Raw genomic sequence first — 20712 nt, forward strand, 5'->3', positions numbered from 1 at the left:
GTCTCAACTCACTTTCCTTTTTTTTTTTTTTTAAATATATTTTATTGATTTTTTACAGAGAGGAAGGGAGAGAGAGAGAGAGAGTTAGAAACATCGATGAGAGAGAAACATCGACCAGCTGCCTCCTGCACATCTCCTACTGGGGATGTGCCCGCAACCCAGGTACATACCTTTGACCGGAATCGAACCTGGGACCTTTCAGTCCCCAGGCCGACGCTCTATCCACTGAGCCAAACCGGTTCCGGCTCAACTCACTTTCTTTACCGAAGAAACTGAAATACAATTCTTTTCTAATGGCTAGACCAGATGATTCTTTGTATTTCATTGTTAAATTTTTAACTGGGTTAAGTATAAAAATGATGGTAATTTTATTGAGTCTGAGATTTTTTAAAACATGTTAACATCTCTGAAATAAAGTGCATCTTTATATAAATATAGGTGTTGTGCTGTGTGTTAGGTGCTTGGGGTATAGAAATGAACAAGATACACAGCCGCTGTTCTCCACTACTTCATAGTCCTTTGGGGGAAATAGACAAGCAAATGAGACACTTACTATACAGAGAGATAGGTACTCTGAATTAGTGTGTGCCATAGAATCATGGCGAGGTTCCCTAGTTCAGTCTCAGAGTCATTGAAAACTTCTTTAAAAAGTATCATATATCTAAAACAATTTACCTTTTAACTCCTGAAAAAATTGGAACTCAGGGTATTCTTATTGTTTATAAGTACACTACTAGAGAAAAAAAAGTTGCTGCATTCCTCTTTTAAAATCAGCTAAAGGCACATCTTTAAACATTATGTGTTCACTGAAGAGGCCAGAATCATTAACTTGTCTCAGTAAAGCTTTAAGTGTCACAGTAATGTCAATAATTAATTATTATTGGTTTTGGATTGGTCAGAAATAGTTAATAGATTATAAAATGGAAATTTTAAATTTAAAATGCCTTTCTGAATTTTTGTTAGCTTCTGGTGTGAAGTAAAGTTGTTGGTTGCAAAAAATGTATAACTACCACTGTTTTAAAAAGCTATCAAGAAAATTTACTGTTTTATTTATTACACTTATGAAGCAGGGTGAAATCATGTAGTATCAACAAATATGTGTTGTTTTCTTTAAAAAATATTTTCGTATTCTCAGCCTTCAACTTTTTTATTTAAGCTGAAAATTATGCTGACAGTCAGTATAATTTTAGGGTGACTTAGACCTATATTTATCCTGCACAGATTTGGCATTATGCCCACAAAAAATTCTAGACAGATGATAATATCTTAAATTATTAATAACTTTTCTCCTTCCTTCTTTATTCAGAGAGGTGAGATTAGGGCGAAATGGTGTAGAAGAAATCAAACGACATCTCTTCTTCAAAAATGATCAGTGGGCTTGGGAAACACTTCGAGACAGTAAGTTAATTTTTCTTGCATATCACAGTGAATACTTGAAAGTAGTGTAGTCTGTTCAAACTGCCTTGCTAATATATTGTGTATAGCTAATGAAAATCTAAAATACACAGATGCAATATGGGTATTGTCCTAACTTAGATAAAGAGAGATTATTTGATAGTATTGGGAAAATTGCACTGTTACTTCTTTTACATTACACTCAAGATAACAAAATGAAATATATACATGTAATGGAGTTGGGCTCAGCAGTCACAATTTGATTTTGAACTTAGTTGAATTGCTCTTTGTTTTAGACATTAATATCTCATTGTGGGAGAGTCAATAAAAAAAGGTTAATTAAATTTAAATATATTTCTTGTGAAAATACAAGGTATTCTCTTATTTTTACTTAAATCTAACATAAAATATAAGGTTCTATTATCAATATACTAGATTCCCAGCGTGTGGTATCGCGCAAGACCCAGACCCGCTGCGCCAACAGGACCCAGACTGACTCCCACCATACTGGGGGTGGACTCAGGACCCAGACTGACTCCTCCTGGTGACCGGTTGTGGTCATGACACCGTTATGGCATCACAACCACAGGCCTTTTATCATATAGATGTTAGTAGAAATTATGATATACTTGATGCCAGTAGGCTTGAAGCTTTCAATTCACAAATAAAAATATGTAGTATGCAAAAAGTTCATTTTCAGTCAGTTTAGGGCATTTCTATATTTTTTAAAAAAGTTAAAACTATATGATGATTCACAGAAAACCTAGTTCAACATAGCTCAATCAAAATGATAATGGCACCAAAGTTCCCATCATCTTTGTGGATTTGGGAGGCCAAGAATTTATCTTTCCCCTGTTTAAGTCTCAGGAACTTTCTTCCCTTTGATTTGTCAAAGAAATGATATTATATACAGCCCCTCATTCCTACCATAGTAATACCAAGGAACAGTAATAATGGAAATGAACTCAGCTGTGTGATTTTAGGAACAGTTACAAATTAGGTATTTGTCTTAAGGACTGCCTATCTATTTGAGACTTTCAGGGGAGAAAAATCTTACTAAATTTGAAGAAATAGATTGTGTATATTTGCCAAAATTAGTGAAGTATTTTAGTTATCAAACATTTTAAAAGAAATAGTTATATTGTGTTTGAGTACTATGTATGTATTAAATTAAGCTATAAAATTGAGAAGAGAAAAGGAGAAATAAATTCTTGTGGAAATTAAGAAATTACACCGCTAGACAGAATGACATTGAATGACCTGTTACCTGGACAAGCTATAGTAGCAGCTTGACCTTGAGAGAACTTATTAATACTTATACACTGGGAAGTAAGAAACTTCATCCTCCTCACAAGTAAATGTGACATGGTTGTTGCCTTCATGTTGCATGAGAAACTTGCAAGACAGAGAGATGAGCAGCGAGCGAGGTGATGAATGGTTGCATTGAAAAGCTCTATGTTTTTATTCAAGTTACACTTAGTAATGTTTAAGAAGGCTGGAAACATACAAATGTGTTTATAAATCTTAAGAAAATTTAAAAGGGGAGTGGAGAAATACAGTGTCTTTTGTATTGCTTTAAATTCCTTTTCAAAGTGAAACAATGCATTAATAACTAGAATAACCACACAATAAATGACTCTAAAAAGTAAGGACATCATTTCCTTTTGTGTATTGAAAAGCTGATCATTAATTAGAAGGGGAGGTAATCTAATCAACAAATATTGAACATCTGTGTGCTGAGCACTATTTTATTTCAGGCACTAGGAAAACAGGAGTGGTCAGCAAACGTTCTTTACCTGTGTAGCTCAGTCTAGTGGAATTGGGGGGTCCAAACCAATGGCATTTTATAATATTGTTGTACCACTTTAATATAACTGTTTATAGTTTTGAAAACTGGTAAAGTGAATTACTTCATTGACTTAAATCAAAAGAATTTTATATTTAAAGAATTTCTGTAATTATATAATTCTGTTAGTATTAGCATTTCTATATTTTTTAAAGCTCTCTAATGTTATTTATGGTTTTGCTATCATATACTTAGCTTTAACCTACTTGCAAACATTTTAATAGTTTTTCCTAAACCTAATAATGCCTATTTTGTGGTTATTTAAAAAAAAATGAAGAAAAATTAAAGTATGTAGACTTTGATTGTTCTTTTCTTCTCTTTCCTTCTTCCTACCCCTTTCACTTCCCACCTCTAAAATACCAAAAATACTTTTATTCTGAACTGATCTTTCTGACCTGCTAAGTTTTTAAAAATTATATAACAGTTTTAATTGTTTTCAGCTTTCTTATTTTTGTTGACAAAATTGCTTAACTTTTGCAAATAATAGTTCTTTTGATAGTTTTACCACTTAAATGTAAGTTATAAGATAATTAGTCTTTACCATCTGTTCCTTGGCAGTGTGGGAGCAGGGTACAAGTTAGCTTGATTTTTCGCAGATATCTATGAGCTTTCTGATCTTATTCACTCTTAATTTATAGGTACACAGTATTAAGTTTATAAAGTTACTTTTTCCTAATAATTTGAATTATAAATAAAGAAATGACAGGAGTGGGATTAAAGACAGAAAGCAGAAAATTTGAAAATACCTAAATAACTAGGCTATAGGTCACACTAGTGAATGACAATGCCAGGATTCATATCTAAGTCTGTATGACTTCAAAGCCTTTGGTTTTCTGGAATACCATGTACCACTTAAAGATTTTCACTATTTAGTATTATATAGACTAGAAATGTAGGGAATCAACAACTAGTTGACAGTTAAATTTTGCTAATTTTATTTTTATTTTTTAGCTGTAGCACCAGTTGTACCTGACTTAAGTAGTGACATTGATACAAGTAACTTTGATGACTTGGAAGAAGATAAAGGAGATGAGGAAACATTCCCTATACCAAAAGCTTTTGTTGGCAATCAATTACCTTTTGTAGGATTTACATATTATAGCAATCGTAGGTAAGTATGATTTTAGGGATAGGCACTAATTTGTGTTGTATTTTTTTCCTTAGGGTATCCAAAAACTATCTGAAAAACTTTAAAATAGATTTAATGGTATATAAAGAGATAAAATGTCATTAAAATAATATATCATTTTTAGCAATGCATGATTTTTCTAGTATTTCATATTTAATTTCAGACTCATCCATGTTCAGAATATTGTTTTATAGAAATTCCTTTTTGAATGATATACTCTATATCTTCAAGTTTAGCAATTAATAGGTTAAAAGCTTCTTTTAATACTAATATTATGGTTAATATTATTATCCAAGGAGTTCTGGTTTTATAATAACATTTTAGAACAACATACAGTTTTCTAGCATTATCATCACTATATTGATACTACCAAAGGCCTATAATTTTTAGTTCTTTGAAATTGTGATTCCTTCCAAAAACCACTATATGAATTCATAATATCTTACAACATGTATGACCCTGTGACTTTAAGCTAGTGACTTTGACCTTTTATGCCTCCATTTTTTCAAAAATAGGGATGATGATTATGATAATAATGATAACACTAGTCTCATAGGGTTGTTGTAAAGGTTAAGTAAACCAAAACACAGCAATACACTTAGAACAGTGCTTTACATGGAGTAAGCAGTCAGTGTTTATTATTAACTAGAGGCCTGGTGCACGAGATTTGTTCACTCGGGGGTCCCTCAGCCTGGGAGCCCTCAGGGGATGTCCGACTGATGGCTTAGGCCATTGGTCGACAAACTGTGGCTCGCAAGCCACATGTGGCTCTTTGGCCCCTTGAGTGTGGCCATGAAGTTTCAATTGCACTGTACGTGCGTGCCCGCACGTGGTATTTTTGTGGAAGAACCACACTGAAGGGGCCGCCGTTTGCCGACCACTGGCTTAGGCACTAAGCCCACTCTCTGCTTATTGCTCCCGGGAGGCAGGAGAGGCTTCTGCCACCACCACTGCGCTCGCCAGCTGTGAGCCTGGCTTCTGGGCTTCTGGCTGAGTGGCGCTCCCCCTGTGGAAGCACACTGACCACCAGGGTGCAGCTCCTGCATTAAGTGTCCACCCCCTGGTGGTCAGTGCGCATCATAGTGACTGGTTATTCTGCCATATGGTCGATTTGCATATTACCCTTTTATTACATAGGATAGTATGAGCTAACGTTAGCTTTAGTGTTTTAAAATGGACTTGAAATATAAGTTAAACATTTAACATTTCACTTTGCTGAGCATTTATTTATTCATTCATTCAACAGACATGTTTGACAACTTACTCTTTATCAAGTATGTACTAAGCATCAAGGTATAGGGAGAGGATGAATAAGATATAGTACCTTCTCTTGAGATGCTAACATCCTAGTGAGGATATGCATAAGATTGTATAATATAGGTTGGTAAGTGCTACACAGTAGAAATCTGAACAAAGTACTGTACCAATATACAGTGAGCTATATGGCAACATTTACTAGGTGTGTTAAATCTATTTATTAAATTTATGTTTAAAAATACATTTTTTTAAATTAAATGATACTCCATTAGGGTGGTATTAGGTATTTTAATTGCTTGGAGTAATTATTAAATTTGAGTTTATTAGAAGCTAACCTTATTTTAAAGTGAAGTGTCTTGTCATTTTAGTCAACTTTTTTAATAAGTGCTAATTCAGGTAAAGTTTAGGAAACAAGAAGGCAATTTAATCCTGGCTTATGAAATTTTTTCCAATAACCCAAATGTTAAACAGTATTGAATACTTTTTGTTGCATCACCAACCAGGTAAGTAGAACTTGAGTTTTGGCCCTTAGAAAAGTTCCATGTTTTAATTCTTTTTCCCTCCTAAGCCTCCATGAGTATAATACTATAGCTCTTTTATACTGAAATAAATACTCAGAGAAGCTTTAAAGTGGTTTATGCTGAAGTATCCTTTCATTTTTTATTTTTTGCAGTTTTATAAGTTATTCTCTGGCTTAGTGTCTGAAACACTCGAGATGTTGATGTCAATGACTCCATGTTTTTTTGGATTTTCTTATATAATAGCAGTTAATTACTTTATTTAGGTTTATACAATGCTAATTTTGAATTAGATAAACATTATACTATCTAATTTTGAGTTAGATAATCATTGTACAGTGTTGTCATGCACTTGATTATGTTCTCTGGTTTTTCCTTGTATTCATATGCTACATATCCCAAACTAACTTCCGAGGTTCTGAAAAGTAGAAATTGAACTCTGGTCTTAAGTAGCATTACCTTATTGAGTGACATAGCATTTTTTGGTAATTATGTATTATGTGAGTGGTCAAGGGGATGATTGCTTATTGACTAGCCTTAATGTAATATATAATATGTAAATATAATTTTGAATTATTGGCATAAAATAGCAAACTTCTGAAATTGTTGCTTCTGAAACCTAAACATACTTTTAATTATTAAGGGCAGAGATCTTTATTGCTAAAGTATATCTGAATTTAAAATGATTTAAAAATAGCCTTAAACTTTTTTAGCTACATTTCATCTACCATCTCTTTCACAAAAAGTTACCTAAATGACCAGATTCTTTATAAAAGCAACAATATAATATGCAAAAAAAACTTGAAAAAGAAAATAAGGCAAGAAGTAGAAGAATAAATGGATGTATACCGGTGTGTTCTTACATTTCCAGTGCTGCATTCAAAGAAACATTATTAATTTTGAAGAAAGCTAAATATCAACTTCAGCTTGTATATAATAACACAAAATTTACCATATTAAGTTTAATAGCATATTAAATTTAGAAGACATCTTAGAGATCAACAAGTGTTATCTCCTGTCTAATTCAGATTTTACTGGCATTGCTATATACTTCTATTTACATAATGCAGAATCTCACACTGAATTTCTGAATTACTTAATAGTCAATGGAATTAAATTGTACTACATATAGAATTCGTCATTTTTCACAGGGGACTTTTTCTCTACCAATCTACTGCATAGTCCCTGTTGTCTCCTGATTATTTGATTCTCTAGTTGATCGGAATAATTTTCAAGGAAAACATAGGAAGTGACATATTTTCCTGCTGTTTTAGACCACTATTAATATATTTTTTTTGTTTGTTTTTGTGTTTTTTTAATCTTCACCCAAGGATATATTTTTATTGCTTTTAGCAACTTTAGTGAAGGGGGCAGAGAAAGAGAGAAACATCGATGTGAGAGAGAAATACTGATTGGTTGCCTCCAGTATGTGTTCCTACTGGGGATTGAACCAGCAACCCAGGTATGTGCTTTGATCAGGAATCAAATTTGCAACCTTTGGTTTACAAGATGACACTCCAACCACCTGAACCACCTGGCCAGGGCTGTTAAATATGTTTAAAAGTAATTAAAGATACTTGTTTACCTTCTATTTTTTTTTTACTATTAATATCTAGTACATTAATACTGCCCCATAAGGGCTCTAGCTATTCAGAAACTTTTTGAGAAAGCTGTCCTGATTAACCAAGGCAGTGGCTATAGTGGTGGTGATAGAAGTATTAATAATAGTGTTGGTAGCATGGCAGAAGAAGTAGCAGGGGCAGTGGCGGCAGCAGCATTAGTACCTTACCTGTACTCAATTTTTAAAAAGCAGAGCAAGGCCCAGCTGGCGTGACTCAGTGGTTGAGCATCAACCTATGAACCAGGAGGTCTCGGTTCAATTCCGGTCAGGGCACTTGCCCGGGTTGCAGGCTTGATCCCATGTGGGGCGTGCAGGAGGCAGTCGATCAATGACTCTCATCATTGATGTTTCTTTCTCTCGCTCTCCATTCTTCTCTGACATACACACACACACACACACACACACATACACACACACACACACAGAGCAAATACAATACTGAATAAAAAATAAACATGTAGTATTTGATATCAATTGTTATTAGACATTTAAGAATTTTTTGTTTTGTTTACTTTTAAAATCTTTGTTCCTTCAGATACTTAACTTCAGCAAATCCTAATGATAACAGAACTAGCTCCAATGTGGATAAAAGCTTGGTAGGTATTTTCTTATTCTTTTAAAAAAGTTGCCTTGTGGATAATGTATTTTGTGTGCATGATATTAAGTAAACATTCTGAATATGTAGTTAGTGAACTGAATTTTTTTTTTTAAATCCTGAGGATATGTTTTTCATATATTTTAGAGGGGGACAGAGAGAGAAAGAGAGAGAAAGAAACACTAGTTGCCTCCCATACACACCCAAACTGGGGATCAAACCTGCAACTTTGGTATGTGCCCTGACTGGGAATTGAATCTGCCACCTTTGGGTGTGTGGGACAACACTCCAACCAAATGAGCCAGGGCTGAACTTAAATTTTTATAGCACTTTTTACTTACTGTCTACTCTCTAGTTTGATTTCTTGCCTAAATATCAAATGGGCTATTACCTGTGGAGGCAGTTAATAAACTATAAATTGCTACACAGATAGACATTCATGGTCTTCCTAATCCCTTGGAGTTAAGAATTTATGATAAATCAATGTATCAGTAAGAGTCTTAATAGGAAAAGAGATGGCACATTCGAAAGATTTACATGAAGAGAATTTTGTGTGGTAATATACATAACACAAAATTTACCATTTTAACCAGTTTTTAAGTGTATAGTTCAGTGGCATTAAGCACTTTCACACTGTTGTACAACCATCACCACCATCCATTTTCATAACCTTTTCTTCATCCCAGACTTAAATTTTCTACCCTTTAAACTCCCCATTGTCCCCTCTCTATGCCCTTAGTTAATTATTATTCTACTTTCTATCTCTATGAATTTGACTACGTTAGGTACCTTATATAAGTGGAATCATATAATACTTAACTTTTTGGGATTGGTTTATTTCACTTAGCCTAATGCCCTCAGGTCCTTTGTAGCATGTAACGGAGTTTTATTCATTTTTAAGGTTGAATATGTTCTATGATATGTATAAGCCACATTTTGTCTATTCACTTGTTAAATGAAGGTAGTTTAATAAAGGGACTATTAACAATGGTATAAGCAGAGTCAAGAGGAGCAATAAATAAATAGTGCTAAAGCACCCAATGATTAACAATGAGATGCCATTTCCCCTAGTCTGAAGGGCCAAAGAGAGACAAATCTTGTTACCATAGCACTGAGAAAGCATCCTAAATAATAAAAGGCTAATATGCAAATTGTCTGCTCGGGAGTTCTACCAACCAGGAGTTTGACCACTCGCTGTGACATGTGCTGACCACTAGGGGGCAGCGCAGAACGAAGGCCCCAGCCAGCAGCTGGGGGAAGGAAGGCCCTGATCAGCCCTGATCGCCAGCAAGGCCTAGGAACCCTACCTATGCACAAATGTCATGCACTGGACCTCTAGTCCAATATAATAAAACCCTAATATGCAAATTGACAGAACAACTGGTCCCTATGACGCACACTGATCACCAGAGGGCAGACACTCAACACGAGCTGTCCCCTGGTGGTCAGTGTGCTCTCACAGGGGGAGCACCGCTCAGCCAGAACCCAGGCTTATGGCTGGTGAGCACAGTGGCTGTGGCGGGAGCCTCTCCTGCCTCTGCAGCAGTGCTAAGGACCCCTTGGGGGATGTCTGACCTCCGGCTTAAACTGTGGGGAGCGGGTTCGACTGCTGGTTTAGGCCCACTCCCCACAGTTTAAGCCGGCAGTTGGACATCCCCCGAGGGGTCCTGGACTGCAAGAGGGCGCAGGCCGGGCTCAGGGACCCTCCCTCCCAGTGCACGAATGTCATGCACCAGGCCTCTAGTAGAATCATGAAAGAGAAACATAGAATATAGAACATTGCTAGAACCACAGCAATGTAAGAAGCGTGTGGGGAGAATGAATAGTACTTTATTTCTCCCACCTTCTGATTTCCTGCTGGTGTTCCCCATACACTGAAATAACCTTAAAATTATAGGGCAACAGAAAAAACACAGGTAATTCAGTGTGTAGATTTCAAGGCAAAAAGGGACAGAGGATGGATCTTCAATGAGAGAAGGGAGAAGGGGCAAATGGAGAATGACTACTGGTTTGTCCACTGAAAATGACTGGAAGTAACTATTAGAGACATGAGTCCTTTCTGTTTCATATAGCTCATATTCAGGAGATAGAGGTTAAAGTAAAAATCTTACTTAGCTACATTTGAGAAGGTCCTTTTGGGTAAACCAGACTTTTCTTATAAATATCAGAAATAATGATCTGGCCACCCCTAGAGCATTTTTTGAACTCTGTGTACTATAGCCTACATAATTCTGAGGAGGGGAGTGGATAGCAATCATTTTTTTATAAGTTGATATAATTCTCCTCTTTCTCCTTGATACATTAACTCTTAACTGTAGGAGAACATGTGATGGGAAGGGAAAGTGAGAAGAAGGGAAATGAACTATGTGAGCACCTGTTAACTGTTCGAGTCATCTTTCTTAAATTTTCATCCTAGTAGAGCTATTTGCTAAGTTATATAGTTAACAAGAGCTGTGTAATCTTTAAAATTTAAACACCTTTAACCTGGGGAAAGTGACAGTAAGGAGCTTCTGTAACCCACTTCTCAGTGTATTACTTATCTGTAGGATTAGTGGTACATCAGGACTTCAAAGAATATTCAATGGAATCATGTTTTGGGGGGCTGATCTTACTCAGTGCTGATTGCCATACGTTCTTTCAGTGGCTGCCACGTCTTTTGCTCTGGTGAGATCACAGAGGAGAAGAAAACATTGGCATGCCTACTATTTCTGTTAGCCTAGAACTAAAGACGAAAGGCAATTAATTTTCAACTCTTCCTTGAAAGCCTTCTAGCAGAAATGCTAATGAATAGCTTTGCGATAGTCAAATACAATGAATAATTTTCATTCCATATCTGTTTTTCTTTTTTGCTATATTTGTACTAATTCCTTCTCCTTAGAACTTGCAGAGTTTATAACTTTTTCATGTTCCCATTCTTTCTTTTCTTTTTGTTTTCTTCCTGCCTCTTTGGATTTTATTTTCAGTCCACTTTGCAGGTTCTCTTCCTCTTCCCTATGTCCTTTGCTTCTTCCCTCCCTCCCCTTTATTATTAAACTAGAGGCCCGGTGCACAAAAATTTGTGCACTCGGGGTGTTCCTCAGCCCGGCCTATGCCCTCTTGCAGTCTGGGACCCCTCGGAGGATGTCCACCTGCTAGCTTAGGCCCGCTCCTTGGGGGATCAGGCCCAAGCTGGCAGTCAGACATCCCTCTGGCAGCTCAGCAGCCCTCGGGGGATGTCCATTTGCCAGCAGGGAGCAGGCCTAAGCTGCAATCGGACATCCTTAGCGCTGCTGAGGAGGCGGGAGAGGCTCCCACCACCACTGCTGTACTGGCAGCCATCAGCCTGGCTTGTGACTGAGCAGAACTCCCCCTGTGGGAGTGCACTGACCACCAGGGGGCAGCTTCTGCATTGATCATCTGCCCCCTGGTGGTCAGTGTGTGTCATAGTGACCAGTCATTCCCAGTCGTTCTGCTGTTAGGGTCAGTTTGCATATTACCCTTTTATTATATAGGATAGAGTGGGTGGGGGCCGGCTGGTTTGCCCTGAAGGGTGTGCTGGATCAGGGTGGGGGTCCCGCTGGGGTGCCTGTCCAGCCTGCGTGAGGGGCTGATGGCTGTTTTCAGGCTGGCCACACCCCCTTTAGGGTGGGGGGTCCCTGGACAGTCTGGGTGAGGGGCTGAGGTTCATTTTCAGGCTGGCCAAGCCCCCCCGGCGATGGAAGCTCCCAGCCTCTCCTTTTTTTTCTTTTTCTTTTTTTATTCTGAGCTTTATTTACCTTCTATAATTGAAACTTTGTATCCTTGAGAGGAGCTCAGAGCAGGCCAGGGCAGGCAGGAGGGAAGCTTGCCTTCCTCCATGGCCAGGGGCAACCCACTCCTGCTCGCTCCAGCTCCGTGGCCACGGCCAGCTGAAAGCAGGTATCTGGGGTTTATTTATCTTCTATAATTGAAACTTTGTTGCTTTGAGTGGAGCTCAGAGCCGGTTGCAGCAGCTGGGAAGCTTGGCTTCCTCCATCATTGGGGCAACTAAGCTTCCTGCTTGCTCCAGCTCCGTGGCTGTCGGCTGCCATCTTGGTTGGGTTAATTTGCATGTAGTTGCTCTGATTTGACTGGTGGGCATGGCTTAAGGTGTAGCGAAGGTACGGTCAATTTGTATGTTTGTCTTTTATTAGTGTGGCTGTTTCTCAGGGTGGTTCTGATCTTGACTCTCTGTTCATTTTAATTTTCAGGTAATCTCATACATGTTCAGCTTGTTCCTCTGAGCTCCAGGCTTATTTAATCCTCTCTCTTCTTCTCCCTCTCTCTCTCTGACTGGACTTCTCTTCCTGCACATCTCTTAGGCACCTCAACCTAGGTCAAAGCTTAACGCACAGTTCTTCTCTCTCCATTTCTTCCCCAGCAGTTGTTATTACGTTACTTATCGTTGGTAATGGCACTCTGTTCTTATTTCTAATCAGTTGTTAGGCTATAAATTCTACCTTCCAATTGACACCGTTATCCATTTTCTCCTCTCCTTTCTACAGCCTCTGCATTATATCAGACCTGAAAATACTGGAACTGGTTGCTTTGTCTAAAATTTTTCTACCCTCTAATCTATTCACCTTACTATTACTGAAGTGATCTTTCTAAAATGTCAGTACTATGTCATTTCCCTTTTCAAAATGCCTACTTTTGCATACAAGAATCATGGTCCCACTCACTTTTTCAATTTTAGGTGATTCATTCTGTTATGTTATGTGCTCTGCATATACTTAATTCTTTCTAATTCCCAAATATATCATATTTTCTCCTGCCTCTCTAGTTTTGGAAGGCTAAAATGCCTTCCTTCTATTACCTTCTCTGCTTAGTAAATATCTTTCATTTTGTAGGTCTCACCTCAAACTTTACATCTTCCTGGAAGAATTGGATGTGACCTCTTCTCTCCTTCATAACATTTTATATATAATTTTATTATTACTTACTACATTATATTGTAATATTTTTTATGTGTCCATGGTTTACTGTAGGTTCTTTTTCACCCTCTCATTCTCCTATGCCCCAGTATTTAACTGTTGACCAAATCTTTTTTGTTTTTCTTTTACTAATGCCTGCCACAGTGCCTTACATATGTGTAGGTGTGTGGGGGGGAGAGGGAAGTAAACAGTGTAAAATGGTAACTTAAACGTTCCATTTTAAAAATCTCTATGAATGCTCTTAGTAGAATGAGTTTTATTTTGTTTTCAATTAAAGCAGGAGAGTTTGCAAAAAACAATTTATAAGCTGGAAGAACAACTGCATAATGAAATGCAATTAAAAGATGAAATGGAGCAGAAGTGCAGGTGAGAATAAACTATATGTTTATTACATTAAAAGTTGTATATTGAAGCTTACTTAAAATTTGCACTCTGTAAACACTTGAAAGTAGAAGTAAGGTGCTAATAGACAGTCAATGAAGAATGTCTTGGTTAGAATTGGAAAGTAATATGTATGTTGGCATTAGTTATAGTTGCCTTTTCCTCAGAATATAAACTATATTTGCTCCTCATGGCCTTATTAAAAAACTACATAGTGTTGATTCCCTTGGTGCCTGATTTATTGCTTTTCTCTCTCATTTTAATTAGGTAGCTGAAAGAGCAAATTAGTTTACATTAAATCAGATGCTTTCTAAGATGTAAATGTTGTCGAAGATTAAAATTCATTAAATTTTTGCTACAGACATGATTTTTTAGAGCAGTAATTCAGAATTTTTTCCTATGAGTCTAAATTTGATAACAGTATATATTTATGAAAATGTAGAAAGATTATTTTAAATATCAGCATAATGGTGAGTTACTACAAACAATAACTTTTCTTATATTTTTAGTGTATATATTAAATAAGTGAAATACAGAGGTAACATAGAGATAAAGTATGCAACAAATGGAATTGGGAAAACTGGCAATTTTGTGACTGGGGTTAAGAGAAAACAAGTAAAATTCTCACTGCATACCATTCCTGATAGAATAAATAGCAAAGCTTATAATACAAACTTTTTTTTAATAAAAGCACTTGAACATAAGCAAATAATAAAATGATACCGGGATTTGGAATGAATTTCTAAGTTTAAAATATGGAAATAGCGGGTTTGGGGGATAAATAGATGTTATTACATAAATATTGAAAAGTTCCTGCATCCAAAAAATACTATAATCAAAATTAAAAGGCAAATGACAAACTAGTGGTAGTGATAGTGGTGAGGATCAATTTGGGAAAGAAAAAAGAATGGCCAGAGTGGCCAATAATCACATGAAAATGTGAGGTGTGTGGGAGCCTAGGTTGAGGCAAGGAAGGTCAGCAGAATCTAGATCTTGAAGGACTTTGTTTATGACAAGCTAAGAAATTTGCAATTTTTATCCTAAACGTGATGGAAAAACATTGAAAGTTATTAAACTAAGAAGTAAAAACAGAACAAAAACAAACAAAAAAACAACTTAAAAATAGAAGTAAAAACACAAAAAATTTACTTTTGTTGTTGTTGTTAATCCTCATCAGAGGATATTTTTTCCTTGATTTTGAGAGAGAGAAAAACATCTACCCATGTGAAAAGAGACAGATTAATTGGTTGTCTCCTGTATGTGTTCCACAAGAGCCAGGGATTGAACCTGCAACCCAGGTATGACCCTAATTGAACCCTTTGGTGTGTGGCCGATGCTCTAACCACTGGGAACACCAGCCAGGGTTCAAATTTCCTTTTTAAAAAGAACTCTGGTTAGTTGGCAGCCCATGACATTTACTAACTCAATTAAATGGGAATGCGGGAGGAAGATCAGTCAAGGATGATTTCTAGGTGGTATCCTTAGGGACACTTAGAGAAGAAGCAGATTAGTATCGTGGGTAAGGGTGTAGAGCAAGGAAGGAGTAAGTTAAGTTCTGGAAATGCTGAATGAGGTATTTGAGGGAGTATTCGTGTAAAATATTATATATGCAAATTTAAAGCTCAGAATTATGTTTAGAGCCAAAGAAAATGAATTGTGATAAAGATAATATACTTTTACTTTACCTCAAATTTTTGCTCAAGTTGTTAGTGAGTATAATTACTGATTTTTATATGCTACCTTTCTCTTCATTTACTTAATTTTGTATTAAAGGATAAATGGCTAATTTTTTTTAAAATATATTTTATTGATTTTTTACAGAGAGGAAGGGAGAGAGATAGAGAGCTAGAAACATCGATGAGAGAGAAACATCGATCAGCTGCCTCCTGCACATCTCCCACTGGGGATGTGCCCATAACCCAGGTACATGCCCTTGACCGGAATCGAACCTGGGACCTTTCAGTCCGCAGGCCAATGCTCTATCCACTGAGCCAAACCGGTTTCGGCAAATGGCTAATTTTTATTTAGTATCTAATATAACATAAGCAACATGGATGGAATTCAAGGTCTTTAAACTTGGATAAGAAAAAGTGAATATTTTCTCTAACTTACAAGTGAAATTCAGCATTTCCTTTATAAACATCAGCAGTAAACCACAATTATTTGCAGTAGCTGTGAAATTATTATCAATAGAAATTACAAATATTTTCTTATAATACAATTGTTATCTCTAAATATCATTTGTGCTCACTACTACTTTGAATTACTACTTTGTTAACAAAGAAGCACACATGTTACTAAATCATACATTTTCTTTAAAGTTTATGACTTTATTTCAATATCTTGGCTTTTTTTTAATCCTCTGTATTTTATTTTATGCTAAAAATATTATTCTGAAAAAAGGCAATAGGCTTCACCAGACTGCCGAAGAGATCCACAGCACAAAAACAGTTAAGAAATCTTAATTAAATGGAAAAGTGAGAAATGTAGGTTTCTACTCAAGGTTAATAAAAAATAAGCATATTTTTAATATACATTGCTTTTGTTTTTACAGAACTTCAAACATTAAAATAGACAAAATAATGAAAGAATTGGATGAAGAGGTATGTACTTTTGGCTTTCTAATCAGAAGTGTTCTTTTTTGAGAGTTTCCCCCACTCTTTCAGATTGTTTTGTTTTCTGAGAAAATTACATTTGAACTTTATAGGTTGAAATACAAAAAATTACGATGAAAGCCTCACATTGGAGCTGCAGTTTCAAGTGATGCAGATTAGATTATACTTTAGTTTATTTTGGTATAGTTTTATTATAGAACAGTGTTGAAGTTTTAGCACAAAAATTTTACTTCAGTTGTTCTTAATAGTTAAAACTCAGTGAGAAAGGAGCAAAAGAATCAAGAGATCAGAAATTGAATCTGCAGCCATAGCAGAAAGAAACAAATAGGAAAGAGGAAAAAATACAATTTTAAAAGGACTGACATTAACATAATTTCATGTGCTCAAGTGGGAAATACATTGATTTTTTAAAAATATATTTTATTGATTTTTCACAGAGAGGAAGGGAGAGGGACAGGGAGTCAGAAACATCGATCAGTTGCCTCCCGCACTCCCCCCACTGGGGATGTGCCCGCAACCAAGGTACATGCCCTTGGCCAGAATCGAACCTGGAACCCTTCAGTCTGCAGGCCAACTCTGTAACCACTGAGCCAAACCGGTCAGGGCTGATTTTTAAATTATTTATGTTTTCCATGTTCACCTATCAAGCAGTTTTTATTATCAGTGAAACATTTCATGATACATACGTTTGTTTGCGAATATGTAATACATTTCCTTTTGGTCAACTTGTAAATGTCTTTTTACCTCATGTATGAAGGGTCCCTTAAAAAGAAATATACTCTGTATAGTCTTCCTCTCATTGATGACTTCCTTTATCATTTAGATGTAATCTTTTTTATGGTTTTTGTGTTGTCTTAATTTTCTCTTAAGGAATAGTGGCAGTGGTGGGGGTTTTTTTTGGGGGGGGGGGGGGAGGTTCATTTTGTAGCTTTGGGTATCCATATAGTCATCTGAGGAGATTTAGATAATATTTTATCAACTTGCCATTGGTCTTTGCATATCCAGCCTAGTACTTTTTATTTGACTCTAAATATTTAAGAAATCCTTTTTTGCATATCTTCCACTTTTTATTTCATTTCTAAAATACAAATAAAATTCAAGTGTGCTAGATTCAAGTTATTCAGCCTTCCAAATTCAAGGTTGAAAGGGAAATCTTAATTATAATATTAGAATACATTTGTCCCCACCTTATCTGCTGAAATATATTTCCTTTTTTTGTTTGTTTGACTAATATACTTTTATTAATTTCAGAGAGGAAGGGAGAGGGAGAGAGAGAGAGAAACATCAATGATGAGAGGGAATTATTGATTGGCTGCCTCCTGCACACTTTCTACTGGGGATCAAGCCCGAAACCCCGCCATGTGCCCTTGACCAGAATCAAACCCGGAACCCTTCAGTCCACAGGCCAACTCTCTATCCACTGAGCCAAACTAGCTAGGGCTGAAATATATTTCAAGACCCCCTAGTGCAGCGGTTCTCAACCTGTGGGTCACGACCCCTTTGGCAGTCGAACGACCCTTTCACAGGAGTCGCCTAAGACCATCCTGCTTATCAGACATTTACATTATGATTCATAACAGTAGCAACATTACAGTTATGAAGTGGCAACGAAAATAATTTTATGGTTGGGTCACAACATGAGGCACTGTATTTAAAGGGCCAGAAGGTTGAGAACCACTGCCTAGTGGATGCCTAAAACACCCAATAGTATTGAACCCTATGTATACTATTTTTTTTCCCCTATATATGCTTGCCTTTTCACTTAAAGGAAGCATTTTATGACTTCCCTTTGGCATATCTGAATTGCTAGCATCCAGTTAAGAGTCATTGGCAACCATGTGAGGAGTTTGGTTTTTACTTCCACTCAGTAGCAACAGGCACCCCTCCCACTCTGCTGGGGTGGTGTCAGAAAAAGTCAGGTAGAGTTTGAACCTTCAACACTGAAATAACGAGCCTGCCCCCCAGCTCCCAGCCATGGTGTTATCAGTGGAGACCTAGTGGTGTACCAGAACTTCCATTTCCTCCCAGCAGTAATGAGGACCATGCCCCCTCAATCTCTGTCAATAAAAATCAAGTGGAAAAGGAGGCATACCTCTTAATCCCACCAGAACAGTGACAGAAGATACCTGTTAAATAGAAGACTTAAATAAGATCCAGAAAACTGGAGAGTCACATGCAAACGAATGAAACTGGATTACAGTTTGTCCCCATGTACAAAAATTAATTCAAAATGGACCAAAAACCTAAATATAAGACCCGAAACAATAAGTTACATAGAAGAAAATATAGGTACCAAACTTATGGACTTCAAAACACTAGTTATAAGGATTCTCAATGAACTTAGAAATTTAACAGCATGAAAAAGAATATGGACACCATAACAAAAAACCTGTCAGGAATGAAGGATATACTAACTGAAATAAAGAATAAGAGGGAATCAGCAACAATAGAGTAGTTGAAGCCGAGAATCAAATCAAAGCTTTGGATATAAGGAAGCAAAAAACACCCAATCAGAGCAGCAAAAAAATAAATTTTTAAAAAATCCAAAAGCCGTAACCGGTTTGGCTCAGTGGATAGAGCGTCGGCCTGTGGACTGAAAGGTCCCAGGTTACATTCCGGTCAAGGGCATGTACCTGGGTTGCAGGCACATCCCCAGTAGGAGATGTGCAGGAGGCAGCTGGTCGATGTTTCTAACTCTGTCTCTCTCTCCCTTCCTCTCTGTAAAAAATCAATAAAATATAAAAATAAAAATCCAAAGAAATGAAGATAGTGTAAGGAGCCTCTGGGTCTTCAGCGTAGTACTAACATTCAATCATAGGGGTGCCGGAAGGAGAAGAGAGAGACTAAGAAATTTGAAAAAACTTACCTAACCTGGTGGAGAAAATGAAGCCCTGGTTGGTTTTACTCAGTGGTTAGAGCTTCAGCCCATGGACCAAAGGGTCTCTGGTTCAATTCCTGGTCAAGGGTATGTGCCTTGGTTGCAGGTTCGATCCCTGGCCCTATTGGGGCAGAGCTAGAGGCAACCAATCAATGTGTCTATCTCTTGTCAATGTTTCTTTCTCCCCCTTCTGTCTCCATTCCACTTTCTAAAAAGTCAATAGAAAAAATAACCTTGGGTGAGGATAAAACAAAAAAATAAAAAGTGAGGCATCAAAAGCACGATATGCTGATAACAGTAACTCAGAAACAGAAGCTAAGTTTTTAAGTTTCCTCTCCCCTTTGGTTTCATTTTCTAAAATAGATATCTTCTCCATTACTTTATTTTAAATACATTTTTTATTGATTTCAGAGAGGAAGGGAGAGGGATAGAGAGATAGAAACATCAATGATGAGAGAGAATCATTGATCGGCTGCCTCCTGCACAACCCACACTGGAGATTGACCTGAGCCCGCAACCTGGGCATGAGCCCTGACTGAGATTCGAACTGTGACCTCCTGGTTCATAGGTCAATGCTCAAACACTGAGCTACGCTGGCCGGGCCTTCATTACTTTTTAGTATGCATTAGTAGGTAGATACATAAAAAAAATCTTACAAAAGGTAAGTTGTTGAGATAGGGAAAGGATTAAGGTAGCTATACAGGGACTGGTTAATTTACTGCACATACTGTAGCATTTGGTGCCATTTGAGCTTTACACCATTTATTTATCAAATATGTAATTATTACCTGATCCCTTTCATATTTTATATCTTTTTTTTTAATTAAATCTTTATTGTTCAGATTACATTTGTTCCTCTTTTTTTTCCCCCCATAACTCCCCTCCTCCCAGTTCCCGCCCCACCCTCCGCCCTCACTCCCCACCCACAGTCCGCATCCATAGGTGCATGATTTTTGTCCAGTCTCTTCCTGCATCTCCCACTCCCCTTTCCCCTGCAAGAATAGTCAGTCCATTCCCTTTCTATGTCCCTGATTCATTATAATCACCAGTTCATTCTACACATCAGATTATTTATTCACTTGATTCTTAGATTCACTTGTTGATAGATGCATGTTTGTTGTTCATAATTTGTATCTTTACCTTTTTCTTCTCCCTCTTCTTAAAGGATACCTTTCAGCATTTCGTCTAATACTGGTTTAGTGGTGATGAACTCCTTTAGCTTTTCCTTATCTGTGAAGCTCTTTATCTGACCTTCAATTCTGAATGATAGCTTTGCTGGACAAAGTAATCTTGGTTATAGGTTCTTGGCATTCATCACTTTGAATATTTCTTGCCACTCCCTTCTGGCCTGCAAAGTTTCTGTTGAGAAATCAGCTGATAGTCGTATGGGTATTCCCTTGTAGGTAACTGACTGTCTTTCTCTTGCTGCTTTTAAGACTCTCTCTTTGTCTTTTGCTCTTGGCATTTTAATGATGATGTGTCTTGGTGTGGTCCTCTTTGGATTCCTTTTGTTTGGGGTTCTCTGCGCTTCTTGGACCTGTAAGTC

At 36.9% G+C, this 20712-nt stretch overlaps 1 protein-coding gene across 2 annotated transcripts in view; it reads left to right on the plus strand.

The window, feature by feature from the left end:
* Positions 1-20712, plus strand: part of ROCK1 (Rho associated coiled-coil containing protein kinase 1) — a 137961-nt gene that overhangs the window by 53907 nt on the left and 63342 nt on the right. For both annotated transcript variants that reach the window (XR_011472175.1, XM_070420534.1), the window contains exons 9-13: positions 1307-1398; positions 4193-4352; positions 8302-8362; positions 13570-13658; positions 16228-16276. Coding sequence is in view for 1 of the 2 variants with exons in the window: in XM_070420534.1 (XP_070276635.1) it covers positions 1307-1398; positions 4193-4352; positions 8302-8362; positions 13570-13658; positions 16228-16276 (451 nt within the window). In the remaining variant the exon portion in view is untranslated. The remainder of the gene's footprint in view (positions 1-1306; positions 1399-4192; positions 4353-8301; positions 8363-13569; positions 13659-16227; positions 16277-20712) is intronic.

Source organism: Myotis yumanensis, unplaced genomic scaffold (genome assembly GCF_028538775.1).
Source record: "Myotis yumanensis isolate MYYU_CA2020_CCGP unplaced genomic scaffold, mMyoYum1.0.hap1 SCAF_7, whole genome shotgun sequence".
NCBI lineage: Eukaryota > Metazoa > Chordata > Mammalia > Chiroptera > Vespertilionidae > Myotis > Myotis yumanensis.